Genomic DNA, 20,932 nt, shown 5'->3' with positions numbered 1-20,932 from the left:
ATTTGCATAAATTAGGAACAGTAGCGGTCCTAGTATGCTTCCTTGTGGAACACCACAGCTCACTGTGAGGGGGGGGGATAGGGTACCGTTTACCTCCACCATCTGTTCCCTCCCCTCAAGGTAGGATTGCATCCAGCTCACTGATAGACTATCAAAACCAATTGCTTTTAGCTTGTCAATCAGAATGGAGTGATTGACAGTGTCGAAGGCCTTTTGTATGTCCAGCATGACCATGCCGCAGTATTTGCCCGCGTCCACCTCTTGTTTGATGTGGTCGTTCAAATAGAGAAGGCATGTGTAAGTGGAGTGGGATGTTCTGAAGCCAGATTGGAATTCGGAGATTAGATTATTTTCCGCTAGGTACTTTTCGACCTGTTCGTAGACAATTTTTTCCATGACTTTCGAGATGGAGGTGAGAATAGAAACAGGGCGGTAGTTGCCTGGGTCTAATTTGCTGCCCTTTTTGTGCAGAGGGGTCACCCTCGCAATTTTGAAGTCCTTGGGGACGTGTCCCTGTTTTATGGAGAGGTTTATTATGTGTGTGATGACTGGGGTGATGGCGGCTGCTGAGTCTCTGAGGAATTTGGAGGGGATGTTGTCATGGCCAGTGGCCTTGTTAAGTTGGAGGGCGCTCAGTTTTTTGAGTACCTCATCTGTTGTTACCATTTCCAGCTTGAAGTCGTCCTTGCGGACTCCTAGGTTTTTGTAGTAAGCTACTATGTGTTCTACCCCATAAAGCCCTGAGTGGGAGGGTAGTTTGTTTACCAGTGTTGTGGCTATGTTTGTGAAGAAAATGTTTAAGTAATTGGCTACATCCAGCTTGTCTGTGATGAGCGTGTTGTCCGTTTTTATGTTTATGTTTGAGAATCTGGTTTTAAGTTTTTTACTGCATCCTAGTTGATTATTGAGTAATTTCCAAGGTTCACGTGGTTTGTTTTTGTTTTCCTCAGTTTTGTCATTGATGAAATTCTTTTTAGCAGTTTTGATCATGGAGTTTCTGTCGTTTCTTAGTCTGTTTCTTTCTAGTTTGAGTTCGGTCACGTGGGCTTGGAGTTCACTGCTCGTGCTTTTGGTAAGCTTTGACTGACTTTTACGAAACTCAGAGCATTTTTTGTCTCTGGTTTTCATAGCGGCCAGTATTTCGGAGTGCATCCACGGCTCAGCGCGATTTTTTACCCTGATGGTTCTTAGGGGGGCCATGTCGTTTAGTATTGTTGAAAATTTGGTTTTGAAACAAAGCCATGTTTCTTCAACCAGTGTACCATTGAGTTCATCTGACCAGTCCAGACTCTCCAGTTCAAGGTTAAAGGCCTCACTAGAGTAGGTTTTGAGGTCTCTAGATGTGACTGTTTTGTGGCAGCCAGCCTTTTGTTTTAGCTTTTTGCGGGTACAGAAAATCATATAATGATCACTTAACCTGCATGCTATAACCCCTTTATTGGAGATCTTGGACTTGTCGGAGGTCAGAATGAGGTCAATGGTGGTCTGAGTTGATTCACATACACGTGTGGGTTGGGTGATTAGCTGGCTGAGGCCGTGCAGATCACAAAGCCTACTGAATGACTTGAAGACGGGTGCATATTTTCGTTGCATATCCGTGTTCCAGTCTCCAATAAGAATTTTGTCGACATTCTCAACTCCAGCTAAACACCCGTCAAGTGTATCATAAAAGCCACTATGATCTGGCGGTCTGTAGATTGAGCCAACCAGTAGGGATTTCACCCTTTCTAATAGGATTTCCACCCATACAGTTTCAATTGATTCATGATTCAGGTCATTTCTGTTGATGAATTTGGTGGACACAATGGAAGTATGGATATATTCGTAACGAATCATTTAAAAAAGATACAGATAACTGGAATATGTTATATGTGGAATATGGCACTGATACTAGTTTGGGGATTGATTCACAGGTCACATACTATGTATAACCTAGTATTTGTCACAGTCATGCATAAGAGAAGGAGTTGTAATGTTAGCTTTTGAACACCAGGGGTCCAACCACGCTGCAAATGGAACAGAATAGAATAGATTGGAATTTGGAATATCTACTATTTCAATAGATTAGAAGATATACAAAATAATGTCAAGTCACCTGTTCGGGCCTCGGGGCAGTTTGTCATTTTGCCCTGGAGAAAACTCCACACAACATGCCTAAACCAGTTATCATTCATGCATGGACACATTATCATACATACGGTATACATTATATTTGACAAGTGTCGCCGATGGGAAAGTTTCTTCTGGGTAATTACAAAAGCGGCCATGTAAGCGAACAAGTTAGTACAGTTTCTACGTCAAATGTATATACTCCCTTTTCTTGACTCCTTCTGTATCACAAACAGTACTGTATTTGCAAATCTGGTATGTCATAAATGTATAGATGTAGCAGTACTGACTATCTGTATGTCATATATGTCCTGATGAATTGAAAATGGGGGACCCTGATGTAAACAAGACGAAAGTCTTTCTCTGGTCTGCATCCCCTTAACAATTGTGTGTATTGAGCTGTACTGTATTGTACCCATTCTGCAATCTGTTAATAAAGTTTTCAATCAATCAATCAATCAATCTGTAGTCTCCATGTTTATTGGTCAAGGACTGCGCGTGAAACGGCAAAGGTGTGGCCTCGGAACTGTCCGCCTCCCACGGCGAGGAGGGTGCATCGGTCGAAGAAAACAAGCCAACATAACGTCTCCAAGCAAGACATACGTGAAGACATCTTAATTCTTGCCGTATGTTTTATGTTTCATGGGCAGTTTTTCCATTGTTTTCTATTCTGGCGCAAAAACCCATGGAATTATCCTTCTGACAAACTACCTGGAAAAAAACCCACTTTGGAACACATTTTGCCCGCAGAAATTCTCCCCATGCTGTCGTATAGCTCCTCCAGGTCTAGTTATTGACTCACTAAACACATGTCAACATTGCTGTCCCACAATCTCGCAGCAGAGTGTCCTCTGTGTTGGACTAAAAATAACAGTTTGGACTCCGAGGCGCGCATGGGCCACAGTGTGTCCAGCCGCGCACTGACGCTCCCAGGCGCACAGGTGCAATTCTGCTAGAATAAGGTAAGCCTCATTTAGATAACGGGCCATAATGTATATGTTACTTGTAGCAGATTGCGGGCTTACATTTTTTGCCGGTGTACTTTATTTTTTGCCGGTCTTATAATGTGCGTGAATGTGTCCTGCAAATGTTTATAAACACAACAGACGGACGTGGTAATAAGTAGTATTTTTAACGAATCCATATGTTGCTGCCTGAGTAACACACACACAAGGCACCGCGTCGCCTATTCATGTGCACCTGGCTCTCTGGCTGGGGGGCAGACGGGGAACTTATGAAACCGTTTTTGTCATCTTGTTATTCTTCACAGTTTTGTTTTGTTTTTGTCAAACTGCGCAGCTCACGACTGCCTCCGCTTTAGGGGGAAACGGTTTAATGTATTAGACCATAACAGGTAAATAAGACGATTCGACGGCTTTGTTGTGTGTTTTCACCCGCAAATGCAACTTTTTATGAATGATGTTGAGTTCAAGTTTGAGTGCAAGAAGGCAGCAGAAACTGGTAGTCGCTGCTGGCCTTGTCAGCTGCTGTGCTGTGCGGGGCTTGGCCCCCCTTGGGAAAAGAACAGGGAGTACTATACCCCCCCCCCCCCCCCCCTCACACACACACACACACACACACACACACGCACACACACACACACACACACACACACACACACACACACACACACACACACACACACACACACACACACACACGCCAACACAGAGGAGATTGTTGTGAGAGGTGCGTTTAATTAAAGAGTCAGAGCGGCTCCACACCTGTTCACAACCAACTGTTCATTTGGGTCTGACCACCACTGACGCTAGCTTGACACATAATATGAAGATATAGGACAGTCTGCCACTTGCATGCAGGACACACACCACACACACACACACACACACACACACACACACACACACACACACACACACACACACACACACACACACACACACACACACACACACACACACGCACACACAGTTTTAACAATACTTTATCATGTAAAAAGATATGCTGCTTATTACACAATACATCAGATTTATATAGCGCTTTTCCAAATGCTCAAAGAGCTATGTCATTAGGACACTGAGGCACATAGGCCACAAATTCCCCAGATTACTGAAAGTCAACAGACACGTAAACAAACTCCTTTCTCTTTTCCCTCTCATGGAATACAGATTCTCAAGAATGTATTATTATGTCATAAACGTGGGTGGAGGTCTAGTGATTGCCAAGTCTCTTGGTTCAGTTCAGCCAAGTTGCTAACAACATGGTGAGTTTATGAGTTAGAATCAGGTGGTGATGATAAGGTCAGACTACAGTTCACCTGAGGTGTCCCATGTTGGAACAGGGTGGAAAGGAATCCCGTTCGGAGCATAACATAAGAGCAAAATGGCCACAGTGTGAATATGGTCAATAGACCTTTGACAATAAAGGATGTACTTTCCCTTTTCGTGCTATTTAACGGTGCACCAGGTATTTTGAAAAGTCCAAATAAAGTACAATATATTTGTACTAGTATTGAATACAAGTGTTACAAGAGAAAAAACGGGATCCCTGGAACACTGTTTTGAAACTATAAATAATCTTTTTTGCTGTGGTGCACCTATACCTTCTCACCATCTGTACCATGCAGAGAAGCCTAAACCATGTTGGTTCACTTTGTTTCAAATGGTGATTTCTTTCGGATTTGTGTCAAGGTTTTGGACAATATTCAAGCATCTGTAATTAATTGGTTGTTGTAGAGGTAATCATTTCTTCTAAAAAAAACTACCAGCTTTAACTTGATTAGTAATTGGGGGAAGAATTTTAGACTTAATTTATTCCTTATTTCTCCAGAAGAAAGTATCTAAATAAGATTGTAAATATTAAAATGTATTTTGCAGACGTTTTCGTGATCCCCGAAAATAATCTAGGTTGAGAACCACTGATCTAAGACATTGGATCTCAGGTTGTGAGCTCACAGGGGGTCGCGAAAATATATGCAAATACATCCTCATGTTTATAACCTTACATGTTTATAACCGTACAGATGTTTTTTTTCTTGTGAAATAAGGAATATTACCTGTGATGACAACTATATATTTGACTGAACTATATTTCAGAACTTGTAAGTCGCTTTGGATAAAAGTGTCAGCTAAATTACAAAATGTAAAATGTAAATGTACTTGTGGATGAGCAACTCAAACAGGATCAAATCATGTAATTGATTTCTTCAAGAAATTACGATTATGTAACATTTGAAATTTATTAGAAGGATAAACCCCTTGAGATATGCTATCTCGTTTTCGAGGGGGTCCTTAACATAGGATACAAAACATACAATACAATACATAACAAAACAAAACACAGGACAAGGAATACACGTATACACTGACAGACGCTCTCCCAAGCTCACCCCCACAATCCACACTGATTCCTCCCAAGAGGATCACCAATATATATATATGTTCCCTTATAAAACACATACAAAATTATAATTTGATCTGTAAACAACATGTAAGCCCTAATACAGTAAATCAATAACAGGTGCAAGTGGTCTGTAGATGAGTGAACAAAGATATCTTGAATAACCGGTAAGAAGTGAGAGATCTAAGTGAACTATAGGCAGTTTGTTCCAATCAGCTGGTGCTTTATATTTAAAGGCAAGTCGACCAATATCTTTGGTGGTTCGAGGTAGGGGTGGGCAATATGACGATATTAAATAAATATCGGGTACAGTTAATTAACAATACACTTTTTAAACGTATCGTGGACATCGTGATTTTTTGCACAAACCCTCATCCATACAGTATATATGTGTGCGTGTGTGTATTTTTAGCTAAAGTGGATAGAAAACACAGTACTGTGCAAAAGTCTTAGGCACCAAAGAGTTTTTTATCTAAATTGTCTTGGACGTTAATAAAAAAAATTCTGTATTAGTGTGTCAGTAGACTACTCTTTTACATTTGTTGAAACTTTTAATTTAATTATTTTTGAAAGCATCTTCATGGTTTAATGCAGACATATGTTGCAGGGACTATTATAATCATCATATTTGCGTGACCGTATCCGGTTAAATCAAGCATTTTTAAGTGCTTTAGAGGAAATGTCAAAATATTGCGATATTCAGATTCAGATTACTTTATTCGCCATTTCATACAGGTAAAAAATGGAACGTGTTTTGACATTACAGTGCATACTTTTTTCACAATTAAGAACAATACAACAGTAAATAAATAATTTTAAGTAAAGTGCAAGACAGGACAGAACAGTGAGACAACAATAAGACTGTGAAAGTGCGGTGGTTGGGGACATGGATACAGTGCAACACAAGGTTCAAGTCCAGAAGTCCAGCCCTAGCACCTATCGTGTATCGTGATAGAGCCAAAAGAATATCGTGATATCATTTAGGCTACGTTTAGACAAGCGTTTTGGGATGGAAGTCTGAACAGAAACCGCAAAAGTCGTCTTGCGGTTTCACTTTTAATTTTGCGTTTAGACGAGCGTTTTGGGGTGGAATTCTCCGTCTAGACGAGGCTGTAACAACTCGAGACAACTTGAGCCCTGCTGTCACACGATTGGCGCATATGTCACATGACGTGCTGTGAAGACCCGCCCTACTCTGCCTCTGATTCGCAGAGTGTGGGTGGGGAATGTGATTGGACCAAAGCAGAGTCACTCACAGACAGTGGGTCCAGTCATAATAGTTGTGATAGATAGCCGCGGGACAGATTCTTGTGTATTTAAAAGTACTGCCAATGTAGCCTTCAAGTGATCTCCGTTGATATAGTCAGACATACTTGCTTTGTTTACTTCTCGGCTACTGGCGCATACCTGCTACCTGTGACGTAAGCAGTACGCGCGACCAGAGCCGTGACAACCCTTTCGTCATCGTTTTAACAGATTTATACGGTTTGACAGTTTAGACGAGAGCGCAAAGGTTTCGCGTTTCTAGGAATTCCACCCTGGAAGGTAGTCTCACTTTTTTGCGGTTTCACCCCGTAAAAACGCTGTTTCCGTATAAACGAAAGGCACATCCGAAAAAATATTTTTGCGGATTCACCTGCTAGCGTTTCCGTCTAAACGGGGCATTAGAGGCCATATCGCCCAGCCCTAGTTTGAGGTATAGTAAAGAAAGGATGATCTGTGTGTCTTAAATTATAAGTTGAACTATATGGTGTTAAGAACTGCTTTAGATAGGGGGGATAATTAAAGTAAATACATTTGTAAACAAAAAGCAACCAATGAAAATGTCTTCTGAATTGGGGAGAAAGCCAGTTTAACAACTCACATAAGGCAGTGATGGGTTCTATAAGGGCACCTCAATATAAACCTGCAAACACTATTATAGGTGACATTTAAAGGACGGAGATTTGTTAGTGTGGTGTTCTGATAGACTATGTCTGCGTAGTCCACTATTGGAAGTACCAGCTGTATAATGATTATTTTCCTAACTTGAAGAGAAAAACTGTAAAACAGTTAATAGAACGATACAATATTCTCAGGCTACAATTTGTTTTCTTTATCACAGCATTAATATGTGACTTGAAGGTGAGTTGAGAATCAAGCCAAAGACCCAGGTACTTATATTCATCGACATTCTCGAGAGGAGCATCATCTAAAAACATGTTGAAATATAGATTGTATTGTATTCAGACCCTTACTCACTCAATAAAAAAGGGATATTTTGTGTCTAAAGCCCTCCGACAATTATCAAATCAAGTGAAATAGCCTAATAATAATAAACTTTAATTGTATAGCCCTTTTCATACAGAAAGTGCTTCACAGCAGTAAAAAAAAAAATACAGGCATAAGCGAGCATAACATACCAATAGGCCTCTCTGTTTCATTCAGTAATACAAATTATAAAATAGAATAGACGAGTAAAAAAGTGTGGTTTGATTCAAATAGGCAGGTAAAATCCAATTTGTGTCAGGATATCCCTGATGTTTCATTTAAATGCCTGAGCAAAGAGATCGTTTGAAGATATCTAGCGAGTTGGCTTCACTGATGTTTTTGGGTAGTTTGTTCCATATAGTTTTGGGGGGGCGTAGTTGATAAAGGCTGCATCACCGATCCTCTTTTGACTGTTTCCGGGAGCCTCTAGTATAGTCCAGCAGCTGATGATTGCAAGGTTCTTTCTGGCCTGTAATTTATTAGTGTTGTTGGCAATTAAGCTATAGGTCCCTGTCCATTTAGAGCTAAGAGGGGGGGGGTCACGAAAAGGCATTCCTCTTGTCTTAGGGGGTCAAACATCAGGTTGAGAAGCACTAATCTACAGTAGGGCACTGGACATTACATTCCCACGTCTCTCTCTTGTGATTACTTTCTATTTTCTGCCGCTATCATCTACACACATCACTAAGATGTGGTCCATCTGTGTCTGGTCATTAACGAAAAAACCAGGCAGGTAACCAGGTATGATTTGGACGTCATCAACTGGGAGGTAAAATAGCAAAGGTGTTTGTTGATACTGAGGAACCTAATACCTGCGACCACAGAAAGCGTCTTACTTATACAGGCCCTCATCTGCACCTTTGATTACACTGTTTATTTCCCCATATTCTTATTAATTAGAGTTAATTATATTGTTTACACTGTTTATTTGAATTTGTATTATAATGTTATTGCCTATATTTATGTCTTTCTACTATTACCATGCCCATACCTGTAGCTACCTCCCCTCCCCCATGCTGCTATGACGCCCGCATTTCTCCAAGGGAATCCATGAAGGAATATCTTATCTTATCTTATTCTTCTGCCCCGTCAATATACTTACCACACTGTTACGTCACACTTAATTGAATAATAATCAACAGATATCTGATTAAGCAACGTTCCCACGTTCCCACGTTCCCAGCGTAGTGTGTTCCTTAAGAGTTAGCAGCAACGGACACATAATGGCGGCGAAGGCTCTAAGGTCAGGGGAAGGTTTGAGAGGGTGAGAGAGGACCAGTACTTCTTGGACAACACACACCATTGTTCCCGATCTCGGGGCCCGGTCGCCGGGCATTGTGGGTCTCCGATTTCCCCCAGAGAGAGAGAGGAAGGAGCGTTCGCTGTTTCCTGTTTTGCACCGTCCAGTGGTGGTGAAAGCTCTTCCTGTTCAGGGGAGGAGGAGGAGGGGGGGGGGGTCACCGAAATTGACCCTCTTTCCACAGTAGTCGCTTCTGTCATGGGACGATGTAGGAGAGGGGGTTTGAAGTTGTCATCTCTGGTTCAGTGTTTCCTCCATGTTTTTGTATTGTATGTAATGTATTTTATTGCACTGTAAAAAAAAAACAGATTTTATATGTCTGCACTTTATGTGTTCATTTTATGTCTATTCTATTCTACTATTTTATTGCACTGAACTATTGCACTATTTTACCCTGTCTATTCTATCTTACTCTTTTTATTCAATTTTTTTAAACCGAATCAAACAAATCAAATGTTGTGAAGCACTTTGAGCTGCAGTTTCTGTATGAAAGGTGCTATAATACAAATAAAGTTTAATATTATTATTATTATTATTATTATTATTATTATTATTATTATTATTATTATTATTATTATTATTATTATTATTATTATTATTATTATTATTATTATTATTATTATTATTATTATTATTATTATTATTATTATTATTATTATTATTATTATTATTATTATTATTATTATTATTATTATTATTATTATTATTATTATTATTATTAATGTTCATCCAGCAGCAGAGACTATAATGCATTCCTGAAGAAATTCCCCCGTTGGTAGAAAAACACAAAGATGAGAATCCAACAAGCGAACAAACAGCGAGCCTGTTTCTAACAAGGTGGGTCTTGTTTCCTGCAGGTACCTGAGGTGTAGCCATGCCAGTGCCTCCCCCTCCGCCTCCCCCTGCACCCCCTCCCCCTCCCCCACCCTGCGCCGCCCCCCCACAGGTAAGGCTGTGTTGGAATACAACTGAACGGTATTATACTTATATGTTGTTGTTGCACATTAATTACACACACGCACACACACGCACGCACGCACGCACGCACACACACACACACACACACACACACGCACACACACACACACACACACACACATATATTCTCATGCAATTGTAAACACAGTCCCTCTCTCACACGCCGTTCTCTCCGTCAACCAAACACCTGGACTCCTGGAGGTCATTTTGCATTATTGATTAGAGGTACGGTTACACACACACACACACACACACACACACACACACACACACACACACACACACACACACACACACACACACACGCACACACACACACACACACACACACACACACACACACGCACACACGCGCGGCCAGCAGACAGCAGACTCGGCTGGTAGGCAGTGTGGTGTTGCGTTCCAGCAGCAGCGGGCCTCTACAGTGTGGTGTTGCGTTCCAGCAGCAGCGGGCCTCCCTCTACAGTGTGGTGTTGCGTTCCAGCAGCAGCGGGCCTCTACAGTGTGGTGTTGCGTTCCAGCAGCAGCGGGCCTCTACAGTGTGGTGTTGCGTTCCAGCAGCAGCGGGCCTCCACAGTGTGGTGTTGCGTTCCAGCAGCAGCGGGCCTCTACAGTGTTCTCGTTCCAGCAGACAGCGGGCCTCTACAGTGTGGTGTTGCGTTCCAGCAGCAGCGGGCCTCTACAGTGTGGTGTTCTCGTTCCAGCAGCAGCGGGCCTCTACAGTGTGGTGTTGCGTTCCAGCAGCAGCGGGCCTCTACAGTGTGGTGTTCTCGTTCCAGCAGCAGCGGGCTTCTACAGTGTGGTGTTGCGTTCCAGCAGCAGCGGGCCTCTACAGTGTGGTGTTCTCGTTCCAGCAGCAGCGGGCCTCTACAGTGTGGTGTTGCGTTCCAGCAGCAGCGGGCCTCTACAGTGTGGTGTTGCGTTCCAGCAGCAGCGGGCCTCAGTCTACAGTGTTCTCGTTCTAAGTGAACGGCCTTGTTGTGGCGAACGTTGTGTGAGTCACAAGAACATAGTACAGGGCTGAGCACATAGTAGCCTCTAGTTAGTACATGATCTATGTAGAGAATGCCTTTGTCATCCATCGAAGTTATGTCTTAAGACATGCAACATGCATACTGCGTATAGGCGGCTTCGACTTGAGCAACAATAACGTTCCCTGTTACAGTGTTTGCTAAATATAATAGCTGATGATACACTGGGGTTCAAACAACGCAATCCAGCCAAAACCGTCTATAGACTGATTGATTGAACATTTTGCAGCAGGGACGCGGGAAGGGGGGGTGCGGGGGGTGCTGCAGCACCCCCTCTCAATTATTGCAAAAAAAAAAAAAAAAAAAAAAAAAAAATGTATGACAGTATTTATATATTTGTATATACTGTAACTGTATAACTGTAACACTGTATATTATAAGTTTATCTTGCTCAAAGCACGTCACCATTTTAATATTGTGTGTATTGAGCCGTACTGTATTGTAGCCATTCTCCAATCTGTTAAATAAAGTTTTCATTCATTCATTACACTACTGTATGTACACAATCATACGTGTAAAACCGAGTAGATTTTCGAGTGATGACAGACTGTCACAGACTGATTGAATGACAGGTGAAACAACTAATTGTATTCACCTCCCGTCTCCCGCCCTTCCCACGCGCCACGAACCACTGAGCTACTGTGATACAGTGCTTGCGCAGTCAGTCGATTTGAGCTAGTAGTCAGACTTTGCTAGCACAGAATGTCTCACTCGCAGAAAAGAAAAATATCAGATTTATTTTCGAAACGTCCCGCCGGTCCCAGTGACAGTCCCACTAAATCTGATGAACGTCAGAGAGAGACAGAGACGACAGGTTCAGCCTCAGCATCAGGTATTGAAGAGTTAACTGAGTCTGTTCCCCTATAACCCCCCTCGGGCGCCAGGGGCTTCCACTGAGGGGTGATGCAAATAGGGATGGGGTGTTATGGCAGCTCATGATGGAAAGAGTGCGCACCGAGTCTGATCCCGAGTTGAAGAATTGGCTCCAAAAGAGAGACAACTGGATGTCCAACAACATCCAAAACGAAATCTTACAGCTGCTTGCCCATGATATTCAGCGACAAATTAGAGGCAAAGCATCCAAAAGCCCAATCTTTGGCTTGAGCGCTGACGGAACCACTGATGTCACTCACTGGAAAAGAACAATTCTCGTGTAATATACAGTTAGCCGATGACAACTTGGAAGCTCAGAACTTCTTTTGGGGTTTTTACAATGCCCGGCCCAGACACAACAGCCGAGACGCTGTTTTTGTGTATAAAATACTTTTACGCCTCGACCTGCCCATGGAGAGGCTGATAGGATACTGTTTTGACGGGGCCAGCAACATGTCTGGGGGGTACAGGCTAGACCAGGGGTTCCCAAACTTTTCAGGCCGCGACCCAAAAAAAACGGTGTCAGAGAGCCGCGACCCCCACTATTATAGGAGGTAAAAAAAAAAATATTTTAAATGGAAATGTATGGTTGAAACATGCAAACGTTCAAACGCACACACACTAATAAGCATTGGAGGCTTTTAACCAGGGCCGGACTGGGGAAATCATTCAGGCCAGGAAATATAGCCCCAGTCAGGCCACTTTTTAAGCAGGGGGTCCCCCACCAGGATTTTCTTTGTTACAAAGACTTAATTTCCTGCATTCTGGTGGAGGCATTTTTTTTTATTTGTACCCTTTAAATGCCAGTGTTTGTGATGGCATCACAACTTATTGTTAAAAAACAGACTAGCATATGTATGATTAGCAACAACACAGATTTTTATGGATTTTCAGTTTTTTGTAATTGATAAATACAATATTTTATTCAACTTCAGCCCTGATCATAACACCACATATTCATTTTATAATTCTAACCCTTTAAATGCCAGTGTGTGTGATGGCATATATTTGCAATATATCAAATGCAAAGTACATTTTTCTGGGGGGGATTATTACAGGCTAGCATGTGTCAATGATTAGCAGTTTTTCGTAAGGATCCCGCCTCCACCAATCACATGCGGCTCCCTTTGTGTGTGTGTGAGAGCAAGAGAGAGATAGTTCTCCAACTTGTGTGAGTTGCAGTGATCTCCTGGTTGTTCCCCACCTAGGTTATCTAACTATTGCGCTGGTGCAAATAGAAACACTGGCCTGGCCTGCTTCTAAGTTCAGTGGCCTGACCGCAAAAAATCCGCATCTGGCGACCCCCCAGCACCCCCTGCCGTTTTATAGTTCCTGCGTGCCTGGATTGCAGAATGGGTACAATACAGTACGGCTCAATACACACAATTGTCAAGGGGATGCAGACCAGAGAAAGACTTTTGTCTTGTTTACATCAGGGTCCCCCATTTTCAATTCATAATGAATTGTAAGTAAGGGTGCAATTAGCACCGTGCAATCCATTCTTTGTGGATCTAGCCCTCAGTGGTTGTAGCTACGGCTGTGGGGGTGCTGGAGACATGATCCAATAGACTTTTATACGCCTGAGTCTCCTGAACACGGAGAGAGCAATCCCAAGACGATCTGCACTTTCTCGGCCGAGCTATAGTCACTTTTCGCACCTACTCCCCAACTCTGCACCCGCAGATTGATAAACCTACAGTAGATCTCTGGACAATCCAGAGAGACTCCGTGGGCAATCTGTGCATGCGGAGTGGGTGCGGAAAAGTGACTATAGCTCGGCAGAGAAAGTGCCGATCGACTTGGGATTGGTCTCTCCGTGTTCAGGAGACTCAGGCGTATAAAAGTCTATTGGATCACGTCTCCAGCGCCCCCACAGCCGTAGCTACAACCACTTAATGTCAAGGCTCTCATCTTCATTTATTCCCCCCCCCCCCCCCCCCCCCGCTCTCTCTCCCATGATTTTAGAATACCGGAAGTGTTGCGGTGGTCTATGTAGAGTTTCATAACTTTCATTACAAAACGCATTTTGGAATCTTGGAAGTTGCATATGGTGATGTGGAAAGAGATGTTTTGAATATTGGAGAGATTTGTGCAAAAAATATCCAAAAAAAAAAACGCATTTTGGACCAAACACTGAATGCATTGGGACTTACGTCCAGACTTACATGCATATTAATATTCTGGATACTAGCTAATGTCGTAGTTAAGGTCTAGACGGGATCAAATGTTAATGTGTTTTCATATCTTGATTACCAGTATGCCTGTATACATAAGTTAATGGAGTATTGTGAGTGTTACCATGGATCCCAATCAGCATAGCAATCATATTCAGGTTTCTCATAGTCTACCCTGTCATCATCACGTCATCATTGCAGGTACGTTAGATTGCCATTTTAGCAATATCGAAAATTTGACCTTAGTAAAATTCTTCGTTGTGCGGCCCTCAATCTAATAAAGCCCTGGTATAGAGCTGATCCAAACTACAGTAAACGGGATAGTCTTCACATGTGCCAACTCATGGAGGGAATAATTGAGTATCCCAATTAATATTGGAATATCAATGTGCATGTCTCTTGAAGAATTGAAAATGGAGGACCCTGATGTAAACAAGACGAAAGTATTTTCCTGGTCTGCATCCCCTTAGCAGTTGTTAGTATCGAGCCGTACTGTGTTGTATCCATTCATCTGTTCATAAAGTTTTCAATCAATCAATCAATCAATCAATCAATCAATCAATCAATCAATCAATCAATGTAAGTACTGTATATATTATTATGTTATTATTATATATACTTAATGATGTATAAACACAGCACAATATGTTTTATGTGTACATCTCTCTCTCTCTCTCTCTCTCTCTCTGAGCCAGTCTCGGTTGGAGCCTCCTAAGCCGTCGTCCAGCGGTGGAGCAGGAGGAGGTAGGAATGCCCTGTTGGCCGACATCCAGAAAGGAGCCAGGCTCAAAAAGGTCACACAGGTCAACGACCGCAGTGCCCCAGCCGTGGACGGTAAGACGACACACACACACATGCAGGTGCGTGCACACACACACACGCGCACACACACGCACACACACACACACACACACACACACACACACACACACACACACACACACACACACACACACACACACACACACACACACACACACACACACACACGCACACACGATTCTCACTGCAATTGGTAAATGAAATGACTCTCACGTGTGGTTGCTGTCACTGACCGCGTGTGTGTTGTGTGTGTGAGTCATTCTCACGGGGCACAATGAGGGAGGGGGGGGGGGGGAGGGGGGGAGAGATAGTGAGGAGAGAGGGAGAAAGATAGAGTGAGAGTGGGGGAGTACGGAGGTGAGGAGGATAGTTTACATTGCTGGCATAGATAAGTTCACAGGCTGCTTCATTTCGCTCAGGGCTATAGTGCTCCACTTAAAGGTTTGAGGTAAGGTACTTAAAGGGATATTTCACTTCAGCAGAAAGCAGCAGTCTTACCTCCATCTGAAGTCATCTACAAGTAAACTAGTGACCACTGCTCTCCCTGTCGTCCACCGTCAACACCTCCAGTCCTCCCAGGTGGCAGGCTCCTCATTCACTTCCATTCATTTTGAGGACCAAGTCTAAATATAATACTTTACATGTTTATACTTGCTATACTTATTTATACTTATTTACTTATACTTATACTTATTATTTTATACTTATCTATTTTTGTCTAGCACAGTCTCTGGAGCGTAACAGAAAGAAGCATTTTGTATCAAAGTATTCTGTACTTCTGTATGACAACTAATAAAGAAACTTGAAACTTTAAACTGGTTAAAGGTAAGGGATAGGTTTGTAAATAACCTTTAGGGGAAAGTTCCGACCCAAGACCTTCTAGCTGTGAGGCGACAGTGTTCACCACTACACCACCGTGCCACTAGGGGGAGACAGTGTTCACCACTACACCACCGTGCCGCCAGCAGGGCCCCGGATTGACAAAGCAAATGTGCACATTGTGATGCGCAATAGAAATGCTTGAAAAATCACCAACACAGAAAGATGTTCACTGACTTAACCCTCCAGTAAACCTTTAAGAAAATCACACCTTTAGCCCTTTGCCGAAAACCGCGATGTCAGTAAAAACTAAAAACATATCCTTTTCCATGTATTGTTCAAAATATTTTTCATGAATATCATTATTAACTTCAGTCCTCACCATACATATAGAATATTTATTCATTTTCAGGATTTTAACCATTTTTGTTATTTGCTCAAGACACAACAAAAAAGGGTTAGGGTTACCCTAACCCTAACTCTAACCCTAACCCTAACCCTCACCCTAACCTTAGGGTGAAATGTGTAATAGATTTATGCAGTTCGCTTAATAGTGATTTTTGAAAAAGAACAAACATGTATTATTGGAATGTGAGTCAAAGATGTGAGACTGAGCTACTTTCCTGGCATATACATAAAATATAGCCAACACTATCCACACACACACACGTCAATAAAAGGCTATTTGCTGAGAATTGCGGCATAGGGTGACTGGAGGGTTAAGTCTTTCACCGTATAGAAGAAACATTGTTCCTGACATGAACCAAGTCATGGAGATCTCCAGGGTCTAGTTGAATTATAATAAAACACAAGGTACCTCTGCCCTAATGATGAGGATAAACGCTCAATGAATAAACCCAATCCCCTCGCCACACATCTACGCTACTCAGTTTATTCTGAGGACGGAGAAGAGGGAAGAGAGGAGGGTGGTGACCCAAAACCTAGGAAGACCACCCTCAAGAGCCAGACCAGGCTTCACTCCGCCCAGAACCCAGGAAGACCACCCTCCAGACCACCCACCACCCAAAACCCAATCCCCATATTTATAATAAAACACAAGATACTTGAGGCCTAATGATAAGGATAAGCACTCAATGAGGAAAACCCAATCCCCCTAGCAAATATGTAAGTAATGTATGGCTACGAGGTCATTGTCGCAAAATAATTGACCGACACAGAGTTTAAAATACAGAGGCGCCGCGCCGAGGTTTTTTTTTTTTTTTTTTTGGTATTTTTCCCCCTCCATTTTCCGCCGATTTTCTCCCATCCCAATGTTAGTCGTATGCCAATTCCCAGTCCCTTCCTGGTCGCTGCGCACTTACCCCCCACAGTCAGATCATCTGGGAGAGTGGAGGCTACCACGTGCTTCCTCCGACACACGTCCAGCCAATCACCGCTTCTTTTCACCTGGCAGCGCGGATTCTCATTGAGAGGGCATAGCGTGTGGGAGGACCACACTATCCCCCTCACGTCCAATCCGCGCTTAGCAGGCGCCCCGACCGAACTGTAGGAGTCGCTGTTTACAACGACCCGGACCCACCCCGCCAGCTTCTCCCACCCTCTGATACAGCCAATTGTATCAGTGCAGACGGCCAGCCAAGCTGGTGACAACCCCGGAGCTGTGAGCTGGATTCGAACAGGCAAATCCAGCTCAGCTCCGGGGTTGGTGACGAACGCAATCTCCGCTCGGCCACCTAACCGCCTACAGCGCCGAGGTGTTTTAAACGTAGTGAAGGTCAATTATTTTGCGACAATGACCGAGTAGGCTATACATTATCCCGCTTATTACATGGCTAACTTACTAACAATATACCTAATTCATTTGACAAATCGCAGTTCTGTGGCTCTGTCAGCCCAAATAAAGTGATTATTATTATCGCGGGCAGCCTTCTGGCTCCGCTGTGTTCTGGCTCCGCTCGTCGCTCCGCCCCCTGTCATCGCCGGCAGCAGAACACTGTCTAATTGCACTGAAACAGTGTGTGTCAGTGGGCTTGATTGCCAACAGCTGCGCACTGCGGTCATTATTGAAAAAACAGCGGTCATTATTGAAAAATAATGACCGCAGTCGGGGGGCTATTGACCAATCACAAGCAAGCATTTCGGCGAATGTGAAAACGCCATGTAATAACTATAAAATAATGTCTCCCATTTTGACATTAACAATCCATCATTCCTGGCTAATTCCTGAAAACGGCACTATGGAGCAATATGTGCATTTTGCTAAAAGCGTATTTCCAATTCAAAGGTATATAATAGGTATTATGTTTCATCATGAATGCATGAAGGGGGGGGGGAACGTCTTTTTATGCTTTGATCGCCATTCGTTTTGGATACTACATACGGCCGGATCGATATGAAATCATTGTAGGATCAAGGTGGAATTGATGTCATATAGTACATTTTTTAGGCAAGTATTATGTTGGTATATTAAACATGGAGCGTGCAGCTACCCTCTAGCACAGCATTCTGGGTCACACGTACTAAGTTAGGCATGTCTGAATGTCACTACTCTTACTACTTCTCAACAGTTACAGTCACTACTCTTACTACTGAACAACAGTTACAGTCACTACTCTTACTACTGCTCAACAGTTACACAGTCACTACTCTTACTACTTCTCAACAGTTACAGTCACTACTCTTACTACTGAACAACAGTTACAGTCACTACTCTTACTACTGCTCAACAGTTACACAGTCACTACTCTTACTACTGCTCAACAGTTACACAGTCACTACTCTTACTACTGCTCAACAGTTACACAGTCACTACTCTTACTACTGCTCAACAGTTAGTCACTACTCTTACTACTGAACAACAGTTACAGTCACTACTCTTACTACTGAACAACAGTTACAGTCACTACTCTTACTACTGCTCAACAGTTACACAGTCACTACTCTTACTACTGCTCAACAGTTACACAGTCACTACTCTTACTACTGCTCAACAGTTACAGTCACTACTCTTACTACTTCTCAACAGTTACACAGTCACTACTCTTACTACTGAACAACAGTTACAGTCACTACTCTTACTACTGAACAACAGTTACAGTCACTACTCTTACTACTGAACAACAGTTACACAGTCACTACTCTTACTACTGCTCAACAGTTACACAGTCACTACTCTTACTACTGCTCAACAGTTACACAGTCACTACTCTTACTACTGAACAACAGTTACACAGTCACTACTCTTACTACTGCTCAACAGTTACACAGTCACTACTCTTACTACTGCTCAACAGTTACACAGTCACTACTCTTACTACTGCTCAACAGTTACAGTCACTACTCTTACTACTGAACAACAGTTACACAGTCACTACTCTTACTACTGCTCAACAGTTAGTCACTACTCTTACTACTGCTCAACAGTTACACTGTCACTACTCTTACTACTGAACAACAGTTACACAGTCACTACTCTTACTACTGCTCAACAGTTACACAGACACTACTCTTACTACTGAACAACAGTTACAGTCACTACTCTTACTACTGCTCAACAGTTACAGTCACTACTCTTACTACTGAACAGTTACACAGTCACTACTCTTACTACTGAACAACAGTTACAGTCACTACTCTTACTACTGAACAACAGTTACACAGTCACTACTCTTACTGCTCAACAGTTACAGTCACTACTCTTACTACTTCTCAACAGTTACACAGTCACTACTCTTACTACTGAACAACAGTTACAGTCACTACTCTTACTACTGCTCAACAGTTACACAGTCACTACTCTTACTACTGCTCAACAGTTACACAGTCACTACTCTTACTACTGAACAACAGTTACACAGTCACTACTCTTACTACTGCTCAACAGTTACACAGTCACTACTCTTACTACTGCTCAACAGTTACACAGTCACTACTCTTACTACTGCTCAACAGTTACAGTCACTACTCTTACTACTGAACAACAGTTACACAGTCACTACTCTTACTACTGCTCAACAGTTAGTCACTACTCTTACTACTGCTCAACAGTTACACTGTCACTACTCTTACTACTGAACAACAGTTACACAGTCACTACTCTTACTACTGCTCAACAGTTACACAGACACTACTCTTACTACTGAACAACAGTTACAGTCACTACTCTTACTACTGCTCAACAGTTACAGTCACTACTCTTACTACTGAACAGTTACACAGTCACTACTCTTACTACTGAACAACAGTTACAGTCACTACTCTTACTACTGAACAACAGTTACACAGTCACTACTCTTACTGCTCAACAGTTACAGTCACTACTCTTACTACTTCTCAACAGTTACACAGTCACTACTCTTACTACTGAACAACAGTTACAGTCACTACTCTTACTACTGCTCAACAGTTACACAGTCACTACTCTTACTACTGCTCAACAGTTACACAGTCACTACTCTTACTACTGAACAACAGTTACACAGTCACTACTCTTACTACTGCTCAACAGTTACACAGTCACTACTCTTACTACTGCTCAACAGTTACACAGTCACTACTCTTACTACTGCTCAACAGTTACAGTCACTACTCTTACTACTGAACAACAGTTACACAGTCACTACTCTTACTACTGCTCAACAGTTAGTCACTACTCTTACTACTGCTCAACAGTTACACTGTCACTACTCTTACTACTGAACAACAGTTACACAGTCACTACTCTTACTACTGCTCAACAGTTACACAGACACTACTCTTACTACTGAACAACAGTTACACTGTCACTACTCTTACTACTGAACAACAGTTACACAGTCACTACTCTTACTACTGCTCAACAGTTACACAGACACTACTCTTACTACTGAACAACAGTTAGTCACTACTCTTACTACTGAACAACAGTTACACAGTCACTACTCTTACTACTGCTCAACAGTTACAGTCACTACTCTTACTACTGAACAGTTACACAGTCACTACTCTTACTACTGCTCAACAGTTACACCGTCACTACTCTTACTACTGCTCAACAGTTACACAGTCACTACTCTTACTACTGAACAGTTACACAGTCACTACTCTTACTACTGCTCAACAGTTACAGTCACTACTCTTACTACTGAACAACAGTTACACAGTCAATACTCTTACTACTGAACAGTTACACAGTCACTACTCTTACTACTGAACAACAGTTACACAGTCACTACTCTTACTACTCAACAGTTACAGTCACTACTCTTACTACTGAA

General features: G+C 42.4%; 1 protein-coding gene across 1 annotated transcript in view; it reads left to right on the top strand.

Annotated features, from left to right (window-relative positions):
• The first annotated feature begins 2,842 nt into the window (after positions 1-2,842).
• Positions 2,843-20,932, top strand: part of wipf3 (WAS/WASL interacting protein family member 3) — a 50,751-nt gene continuing 32,661 nt past the window's right edge. The window contains exons 1-3 of the mRNA XM_084312705.1: positions 2,843-3,071; positions 9,877-9,965; positions 14,771-14,909. Of these exons, the coding sequence (XP_084168831.1) occupies positions 9,894-9,965; positions 14,771-14,909 (211 nt within the window). The 5' untranslated portion in view covers positions 2,843-3,071; positions 9,877-9,893. The remainder of the gene's footprint in view (positions 3,072-9,876; positions 9,966-14,770; positions 14,910-20,932) is intronic.

This window comes from Notolepis coatsorum (genome assembly GCF_963971535.1).
Source record: "Notolepis coatsorum genome assembly, chromosome: 4".
Taxonomy (NCBI): Eukaryota; Metazoa; Chordata; class Actinopteri; order Aulopiformes; family Paralepididae; genus Notolepis; species Notolepis coatsorum.
Note: the sequence above shows the minus strand (reverse complement) of the source record. Positions and strands in the feature narration are given on the sequence as shown.